The sequence below is a fragment of the Phaethon lepturus genome, unplaced genomic scaffold (assembly GCF_000687285.1).
Source record: "Phaethon lepturus isolate BGI_N335 unplaced genomic scaffold, ASM68728v1 scaffold12174, whole genome shotgun sequence".
Lineage (NCBI taxonomy): Eukaryota > Metazoa > Chordata > Aves > Phaethontiformes > Phaethontidae > Phaethon > Phaethon lepturus.
Genome location: NW_010535602.1, coordinates 25,693 through 35,648, shown reverse-complemented (window position 1 = coordinate 35,648; position 9,956 = coordinate 25,693). Strand labels below are relative to the sequence as shown.

The 9,956-nt window shown below is 39.6% G+C and overlaps 1 protein-coding gene across 1 annotated transcript in view; it reads left to right on the top strand.

The window, feature by feature from the left end:
* LOC104619863 (triple functional domain protein) overlaps window positions 1-9,956 on the top strand; it is a gene marked incomplete at both ends in the record, with an annotated part of 39,330 nt that overhangs the window by 9,722 nt on the left and 19,652 nt on the right. The window contains 4 exons of the mRNA XM_010285894.1: window positions 1-169; window positions 1,370-1,519; window positions 2,984-3,098; window positions 7,946-8,061. The exon at window positions 1-169 is cut by the window's left edge and continues 41 nt beyond it. Of these exons, the coding sequence (XP_010284196.1) occupies window positions 1-169; window positions 1,370-1,519; window positions 2,984-3,098; window positions 7,946-8,061 (550 nt within the window). The remainder of the gene's footprint in view (window positions 170-1,369; window positions 1,520-2,983; window positions 3,099-7,945; window positions 8,062-9,956) is intronic.

Genomic DNA, 9,956 nt, shown 5'->3' with positions numbered 1-9,956 from the left:
GTGTCAGCAGAAGGCAGAGGCAATGCTGCAGGCTAATCACTATGACATGGATATGATCCGGGAGTGTGCAGAGAAGGTTGCTTCCCATTGGCAACAACTGATGCTGAAGATGGAGGACCGTCTCAAGCTTGTGAATGCTTCTGTTGCCTTCTATAAAACTTCTGAACAGGTACAGAAATGCTACCTGATCTGTGTCTGCCTTGGTTAACTCTTCAGTGTGTCATAAAACCTAAAAAAATGGTTGATTATGTTTGGTTATATTAACTAAAGTGATAACAACTGCAGTTATAAAAAAAATGCAAAAAAAACCAAATCCTTTTACCAGTTGCCTTAGAAAGAGAAACCATATGTTGCAGCCTTTCAGTACATAAAGTGGTCTTAGAAGATAAGGGTTTTTACTAAGGCATGTAGTGACAGGACAAGGGGCAATAGTTTTAAACTGAAAAAGGGTAGATTTAGATCAGATATAAGGAAGAAATTTTTCACAGTGAAGGTGATGAGACACTGGAACAGGTTGCTCCGAGAAGTTGTGGCTGCCTCATCCTTGGAAATGTTCAAGGCCAGGTTGGATGGGGCTTTGAGCAACCTGATCTAGTGAAAAATGTTCGTTGCCATGGCAGGGTGCTTGGACCATAGATGATCTTTAAAGGTCCCTTCCAATCCAAACCATTCTATGATAAATGAGTAGTAGATAAATTGTGCGAACTACTAAGAGACTACAGTGTAATTGGTCTGGCTACACTTGCATCAATTAGCAAACTTCAGAGAAGGTGCACTACCGAAGTGCAGCATTTATTGGTGAAGACTGAAATCTTCATCTGCCTCTTCTGTCATTCTCTCTTTAATATTCCTCAGATTCTTATTTTTAATTGAGAAAAGTCTTGTAAAACATTTTCAACACTGTACAAGTGCTTAGTTGGATTTCTGCTTATTTCAAGAAGTTTTGCTTAAACCATAAACAAGTTATACTGAAGTTTTAATAGAATTACTTCAGATGGCTAATTCTGGGTTTTGTGTGGGAGTCAGAGAAAAATCAGCTTCATTCTACTTGTCCACAGAGGAGTTAGGGGGAAGGTTGGCAAGGTTGCTTCCTCTGCGACCATATCTTAAGCCCATCCCGAATTACGCAGTTGCAGAGGCAGAGAAAGATGAGCAACTTTAGGGTTAGCCTTCTGAGCCATTCCACGTAAGCAGGCCAATGCTTGCAAGCCTACAGCCAAAGTTTGTTGTCTTCTCCTAAGTCCCAGTCAACACATGTCAGAATGTAAGGTACCTCTAAGGGGTAGATTGATTTTCTGGTTTTTTGGCTTGCATTTGGAATTTTTGTCTTACTGAATTGCATTTCAGTTAGATGACTTCTTCCTGATAGGTGTGCAGTGTGCTGGAAAGCCTGGAGCAAGAATATAAGCGAGAAGAAGACTGGTGTGGGGGAGCAGACAAACTGGGTCCCAATTCTGAAACAGATCACGTTACTCCCATGATAAGCAAACACCTGGAACAAAAGGAGGCGTTCCTAAAGGTAGAGTTTGCTATTTTTTGTGGTCTGTGTCTTCAAAAGCATGCAGTCAAATGCTCACTCTTACAGTGCTGAATGTATGTGGAAAGCAACAGTGCCCATTCAAAAGCTACAGGTATGTCCCAAACTGCAAAGACGTGGGAAATGGCACATTAACTGCTTCTGACAGTGATTAGGAGAATACTGCCAAGTGCATAAAATTGTAGCCAGTATTATAAATATATTTCCTGTTGAACTTCAGTAGGTGTCAGCTCTCCCACTGTGATTGAAGAGGAATTGGGAATCACTGATTTGAGCAACTGTCATTTGAAAGAATGCTTAAAGGCTGCTGCCCTGGAAGAGCAGTGACAGTCACATAGTGCCATTGCTCCCTGTGCATCAGAGCAGCTCTCAGATGTATTTGGAGTATAGTAGAATACAGGAGGAGGAAATTGCTAGACAAGCAGCTGGGAGTAGTTGGGTTTCTGTCATAGTCTGCAGATAAATGAAAAGTTTGTGTTCCAACTAATGTCCTAATGAAGAGGGTTATTGATCATACCGAATAAATGTGTAATGGATGCTTGCAAAGCAGTATAACTAACCCTGTAACCAAAGGCTTTTTCCAGCATCACCTTGAAAGATGTCAGAGTATAAAACTTAGTTTTATTAAAAGCTTTTTTGTTCTCAGTGCACAGATGAGAACATTCAAAATCATATTAGCATAGCTCTAAGTATACTGTCAAATAGATCTTTCTGCAGCTGGCATGTGAGTTTCCAGTCTTTGTGTTAAAACAATTTGAGAAATGACTTAGTGTCTCTGTTACTGGATCTAATCATGCTACCGCTATCTAACCTTTTAAAGTAGCATTTCATGTTCTGCTTATTAAAAATAAGGCAACCAGCCAATCTATAGTACTTGGTGTACATTAAGGTGAAGAAGGCAGCTGAGCTGAGCGTTGGCAATACAGCAGCGAGGACTGAAAACTCTCAAGGCCTTGTCAATATTTTGAGGGCATGTCTTAACATTTTAGCACTTTTGGTTTCACTTCAGTGGAGCATTTACTTTTTGTTTAAAGTAGTAGTGGATGTTTTGGAATATGCAGGTGATTACATAAGCATGTGCACTCTGTTTACTGAACAAATAAATAACTTCAAGTGGCACATGGCACATGCACAAAACTTTTCTCTGTGAGATGTGCGTCGTGCTGAAAGTTCTAGAGCAGGTAGTTGTTTTTCAGGATCTTCAGATAAAAAGTAATGGCATTTTGTTTGGGTTTTTTTCTGCTGGATCAGTAAGGATTAACTTATTTGTTGGGAAAATTATTTTAGTGCTTGGGTTGGCTTACTTGTAGAAGGATTTAACAAGCAGAGCTTTTTAAAATTGGAGAGAGTGGGAGATGCACAAAAGGGGAATGAGGAAGGTCCTTAATCTCTTTCTGGATGTTTGTGTATGCATCTTCAAAGAAAGTAATACTGCTGACTCTCTAGGCTTGCACGCTGGCTCGGAGGAATGCTGATGTCTTCCTGAAATACCTGCACAGGAACAGCGTAAACATGCCAGGGATGGTGACACACATCAAAGCACCTGAACAACAAGTCAAAAGTAAGGGGTTTCTTGTTCTTATTTTCTTCAAAGAACGTGATCGTCATGTGTTGTGTGTGTGATGATGGGGGAGTGGAGGCTCCCCAAGTGGGGAGGCTTAACAGGAAGTAATTAAAATGGCTTACACACTTTGAAGGAGCTGCCAGTCATCAAATTCTCTTATACCCAAATGAAGTTGCTTTGAATTTATTTATCTCCTTCTTACACTTAATCCACTTGCAATTCGAGACTCAAATGTGCTGCTTCTGTTCACAGAATGAGATAGTGAACTTCCACATGATAATGTTTGGTCTGAAGCCAAATGGGAACAGATCACTGTAAGCTTATTCAAGGTGTTAGTGTGGTGCATTCTTTGAGTTCCTTGGGACTGTCAGAGTGATACAGGGTAATCCCTTGAATGATGCTCTTTGACCCTTCATATAGTTGAATCAATATTAAGGAACTTCATGAAGTGTAGGATAACTGACATCATGTTTAAATTAGATGTATAGATAGGTAGTAGCTGAGGTAAGGCAGGAAAGAACTAACACATGGGGCTTGGGTTTTGCTGGGATTAGTTTTAGCTTTAAGGTGTAACGTGTGCTGTGGGGAATAGAGAGAGAAATCTATAGGGCTTTCAGGGACAAAAGCATAAAAATGAATAGGGTATGCATAACTGATGGGTGAGGTAGGCAGAACAGAGATCAGAGAGAGCGATTCAGAAACAAATACTGCATTTTACTCACTTCTTTGCCAGCTGTATTCTGCTTGGAGCTGTGACTGAACACTCAGACCACGCTATAGACTCAAAACCAGAGAAGTCTAATTAATTGCTGTTTTCAGTTACCAGAAGGGGAGTTGTGCAGAGGATGGAGGAAACTCAGACGAACATAGCAATAGGACCAGAGGAAAAAGTTGCAGCAAGGAAAATTCTGAATGAATATAAAGAGAAAGTGTTACAGCAAGAGAGAGAAAGCACTAAGTAGACCAGGTAGCTCAGAGAGGTAGTGAAATCTCTGCCCTTGGGAATTTTTAAAACTCAGTTGAACAAGCCCCCGAAAAACTTTGAAGTTAGTCCTGCTTTGAGGAGCAGATTGGAACAGATGGCCTCTAGAGGTCACTTCCACTCTAAATTATTTGATGACTCAAGTTTGTGTTAAACTTACCCATGTATCTGACAGTACTCAAATTGGAAATCTCTCTGTGTTGAATTTTTTGTGACGGAAAGATAATAGGGTATTAGACATACTTTTCACTCTAAGGAAATAACTGGATTGTGGCAGTCGAAACTTTGAGCATGTAGAGCTAAGTCAAAGGATTGTTTTTCCTTTGTCCCCAAGGCATCAACATTTATAGAACTGTATCAGAAAATCTCAACACAAATGCTGTCAGTATCAATAACTGAAGAAGTGTTGCTGACATTTGTCACAGCTCTTCTCTTAGTAGTACATAAAGAAAACAAAGCAGAAGCAAGCAGGAAGTTGTAGCGACCATACTTACTGAGTATAAGAAAAAGAAGCCAGGGCTTTTAGAAAAACTTTTTAAAAATTCAGTTTTGAAAGCTGTGTGGAAACAGTTATTCTGAGAAAGGTAAATGTGTTCAGATGACGAAAGAGTAGAGAGGTCTCTGCTGATGTCCTTAAGAATAATGATATGTCAGAGCTATAGTGCTACGCACATCCTATGTACATTTAAAATCCTGGATGAATGATAGATGTTTAAAAAGCAACAACAACAACAACAAAATCCCCAAGTAAGAAAAAAGTAGTCCATGTCCTCTAATGCTTTTTCCCCATATCAGCCATTTTTTTGAGTCAACATAAAACTAGCAAGGGCTCCTTCCTTTCAGGTGTCAATGGTATGGTGGTAGATGACCAAATGATTTAAAAGTTCACTCTGATTTTCCTGTTCAAATATGCATATAAGGAAAAAAAATCTCTTTTCATCTCTTTTCTAAATAGATAGAGAAAAAAGAGTGTTTATTTCATTTCAGTGAAATACAGATTACGTGTGTTCTGCTGTGTTCACTCAGGTGTATAAGTGAAGCTAAAGATGTCTCTGCTCATTCAACCTTCATCTAGTTGAAGATGTCCCTGCTCATTGCAGGGGGGTTGCACAAGATGACCTTAAAAGGTCCCTTGCAACCCAAAGATTCTATGATTCTGTGTATGCTTGAAACAGTATGTCAGACTGTGATCAGTATGTAGTATATAAATGAACACTTTAATGACTTGAGTAACCCTTGAGTTTCTGCAGAACTGCTGGATGTTTTTCAAAAACCTCATTCAGTGGCATACTTGATCCTTATTGCCAGCTGCAAATTATGATATCTAGAAAAGCAATGTCTTAATCTAGGTAAAGTTTAGCTAAGCACATGTTTCATGGGAAACAGGAATCACAACAGTACTGAACTCTGAGAGTTGTCCTTCTGTCCCTTCATACCAGTGTATATAGTTTCCTTGACCTGCAGTTAAGAGTATCCAAATACTGTATTGGACACCGTGCCAAAGCTGAATTTTAGGAAGCAGTTGTGGCCTGAAACTGTGCTGCGGCAGGTGGATTCAGTCGGTGACAATTGCTGTAAGCTCAGAAACGGAGCATCTCCATCTTTGCTTCTGCTGCTAATTTTGTGTGCTGCTTTGTTACCTCTGGCCCTGATGTATGGGCTGTGACTGAACGTAGTGCAGGAACTTGTCTAGTGGTGCTCATATTTTTAGATGGGTTGATAGGCAGTGCAGGATGCATAGAGGCAGATGAAAGCTCTCTGAGCCTGGAGAATAAGCTGGAAGGTTAGGAAACAGTCCCAACAAATGTTGGAATCAAAGAAAACAACAGCAACAGGGACTATGGTTCAGAAGGCTTGGGCTAGAACTTCTCATCCAAAGCTAGTATTAAATGTTGTTCTATAACTTCCTTTGAGTATGTTATAGAATTTTTCTCTTCTTTGTCAGTCTAAGAAATTAATGGCAATAACACTAGCGGTGCCCAGCCAAATGTCTCTCACTGGCTTGCCATCTGCATCATGTCCTGACAGAACAAATGCTGTTCCAATTAGCTAAATTCACCTTGATTGCTCTTTGTCAAAACTGCTTTGCGTGTGTCACTATCAAGATGTCTCTTTTTTATATGGCGTGTCCAGTTGGGTGTATTGCACTGTGTAACTGCAGTTGTCTGTGTGTCTGCTCGCCTCTCCCCCCTTAGCCCTGAAATCTGGCATATATTCTGAGCAAGTGTTTTGGAGGTGGTGTAAGGCAGAAATAAAACTGAGAAAGGAAGCGAGGCTTATAGCAGGTCAGCTCATGGCTTGGCTGAAGGACAGATCGGTGGAAGCATACTTGAGGGTAGTCTGTCCAGCAGGGAGACAACCTTGGCTGAAGTGACCAGATTCCAACCAAAAGCAAGTCCTGGGTGATCTCAACGCTCTCTGGCAAGTAGGAATACAGTGCTTCCAAGCAGGAGGGTGTTGGCAGCATGCAGACGGGTTTTATAATCCTCGGGGAGGCTGTGACAAGTGGTTGTAATTAGTCCCAGATCACTGATAGAGACAGAGAGAGATGCTCTTCCCTTCAGGCTCCCTTTATTTGAATTTCTCTGTCAAACTGTTTGTTGAAGTTGTTAGCTTTTGGGATGTAAGGCCTGGTGGGCCCACACAGTGGGGCGGGGGAGTGCAGAGGCGTTAAGAAGCCTAGCACCTGAGAGCCTCCCTTTGTAATTACGGGAAATAGCCAGCTCTAGGTCTAAGTAGAGAAGCAAGTAAAGTGTTACTGTGAAGAGTGGGCCTTTTTTTGTGGTCTCTTCTGCTTCTGGTAGACCTCCCCTTGGATTCTTTGTACTTCAACAGAATCACCTGGCAGAGCTGTGGGGTGTCCCCATTTCCAAGTATTTCAGCTTACCCTCTGGGTTTGCAGTAGCTGCAAAGTCTGGCAGAGCTGCTGCTCTAGAAGAAGCAGTGGATCAAGTCAGCTCCGCAAGAAACTGCTAGGATTTCTTTGAAGAAAAAAACCTAATAAACATTAAAGAAGCAGAGTTCAATAAAATCTTCTGCATATTGTAAGCAGGTCTTTGCCATCCAGGAAGAATTTACAAGAATTTTACAAGACATGTGGAATTGCAGGTTAATGGTGGAATTTGGATATGACTTCCCAATGACAGACAGTTTCTGATACTCGGGAACAGAATAACAAACGGTGGAGTGAATTATTTGAGTACCTGGAAATTCTCTCGGGGCTCAATGAACACTCGTATTTGAACAAGTCAACTTACTCAATTATGCTGCTGTTGGTTTTGATTATTTTTTTGGAAGGGGAATTACAAACTTAGTAATTTTGTGTATTCTTTTTATTACTTGGATTTCTGTATATTTAATATCTGCTTATGTTACATTTGTTCTTATAGTGACCTAAAGTTATGTATTTGTCCATATGCATTAAATTGTTAAAATATTTTGTAGGTATATTCAGAAAAGTTGTTATTATTAATATGAGATGTTAAACATGTTGTGATTACTTGTGCATGCTCATTCTTTCTGAGGAAAGAAACCCCATCAAAAACCATCTTTATCAGACTACGTTTTCAATTCTGTTATAAACAGTAGCAGTCCCTGTATGAAAAATATTTGAGAGAAAAAAGACGTTACGAGTAAGTTTTAATTGCATTTCTAGTTTCTTTAGCCAACATTTCTGTAAAGAATAATGAAACGGGAACATTCTGTGTTTCATGAATATCAGGAAAAAGACCAAAACAAAGAGTAACAGAGAGTAAGTGTATTGTAAATTTTACAATTTGAAGTACTTTATTTTGCTGATTTTAATGTGATATTTCAAAATTGGTTGTTATAACCTCTGTTGAAACTATTTTAATTTCTTCAGATATCTTGAATGAACTCTTCCAGAGGGAGAACCGTGTGCTGCATTATTGGACCATGCGTAAAAGACGTCTTGATCAGTGCCAACAGTATGTGGTGTTTGAAAGAAGTGCCAAACAGGTGAGGGTCTTATATAAAAATCCCCTTCAGTGTGATCGAGATTTGACATACACTGACTTGTCCCACAATGACAAATTTGCCATTGACTTCAATATTTCAAATGGCTGAAAGATCAATGATTAAAATAGAAAGTAAATTAAATTAATTGCTTTTCCTTTAACACAGAACAACAAAATCTGTTGAGACAGGATGTCTTTACTGCTGTGTAGTGTCTTGTTTCTGCCAGCTTGATCTGGTACTGGTGAATCTCGTTTCTGAAAGCTTGTGTTTGACAAATTGTTACGCTTGTTAACTTTTACACACACAATAATTTGACCAGGGAAATAACAGGCAGCAACATTTTTCTCTGATGTTGGAGGGAAAAAACATCTAATTAAGTTGATTGGCAGTTCTAGAAAACTGACAAGTTGGATAACTCATTAAACAATAATAACTGAATGACTTTGGAAAGTTTCTGCAATTCTGCGTGTACTTGCTTTCATGATTTTTTGCATGATAGACCCACCTCTCTGTATTTTGCAGAATTTATCAGTCTGCAAAGAACTACTAAGTAACCACCACACACAAAAAAAGCCACTTTACTAATCAAAACACAAGCCATAAAAATAAGTAGGGGGTTCCAAGGCAGAATTAGTAACTGGAATGATCTGCAATGGTGTTTTACTTTTTTTTTTTTTTTAACTGGATATAGGACAAAGAAAGGAAGCTATCTGTTCCTGTTCTGCAGAAAAGGCCACAACACCCATAGTGTGATATATAATTAGATTTACTTTAAAGGACTCAGAAAAACTAATTTTTTATTTCTTTCTGACAGCCACTGTAGACAGAGGCTTAAATAGTAGTGGTCTGTTTTGATCTCGAAAGATTTTCTAAAGCTTGTCTTTCATGATTTCACGAAGTAATGCAAGATAAATCTTGGAGTGAAGTTAAAGATTAATACCTCTTTAAAGCAACAGCAGCACCCTTTCCCCGCCCCCCACCCCATTTTTGAATAAACTTAATTCCAACCTCTGCCAAACACATGACCTACTTGCTTTTGTATAGAGATTACTGACTAACAGTCAAACACTGGAGATAAAGATCTGTCAGCATTTTCCTTGTAAATCCCCTTTTTCAGCAATCACCAGTTCAGTCACCACAAAGGGTATAGGATTCCACACTGATTAGCCAGAAAATGGAAATGTTGCTGTTTTCATTTAGATTTTTGTTTGGAAGTTGGAAAAACCCATTCTTTGTGCTTTCAGAACTTGATGCCCTGCTACGGGAACCCATAGTAGTTTGGGAAATGGCAGAGTCTCACATTGTTCCAGAGTTGAAGGCTCACCTGGTCACTAAATTGGTTTTTCCAGTTCTTTTATGGTGATATGTGTCTCCAACATACAATCCCGATCCTCACATGAAATGAGAACTGATCTAAACTGTAGGAATTAATATCAAGGTGGACTTCCTGTCATGTTGTGGCTCTGGAGAGCTGCCAGAAAGTTATGAAAGAGCAACATTTGGGGAGGGGAAGGGTTTTTTTTGTTTATCGTTCATTCCAGCATTGGGTCATAAGCCCACCAAAAAAAGGTGGAGGTTAAAAAGTTAAAAGCAAGAAGTATCAAAATAAATGTTTTTTGTAATACCAGTGATAGCCATGCTGCTTGTCCTTATCAGTCTTCACTTGCAAAGATTGACATCAGAATGACAAGGGGCATCGTCCAGGTGGTTGGCTGAAATGTCCCTTTTCTGACACTAGTCCAAGAGGTGTTGGTTTGTTTCCATCAGTGACGCTTGAGAAGTACAGGCCCATCTCATCAGGCTTGCATCTGCACTAATATGTGACTAGGTAAATGGCATCCTAGCATTCACGTTCAATGTTGAATTTTGAAGACTTTCTACTCAGAAAGAGTAGA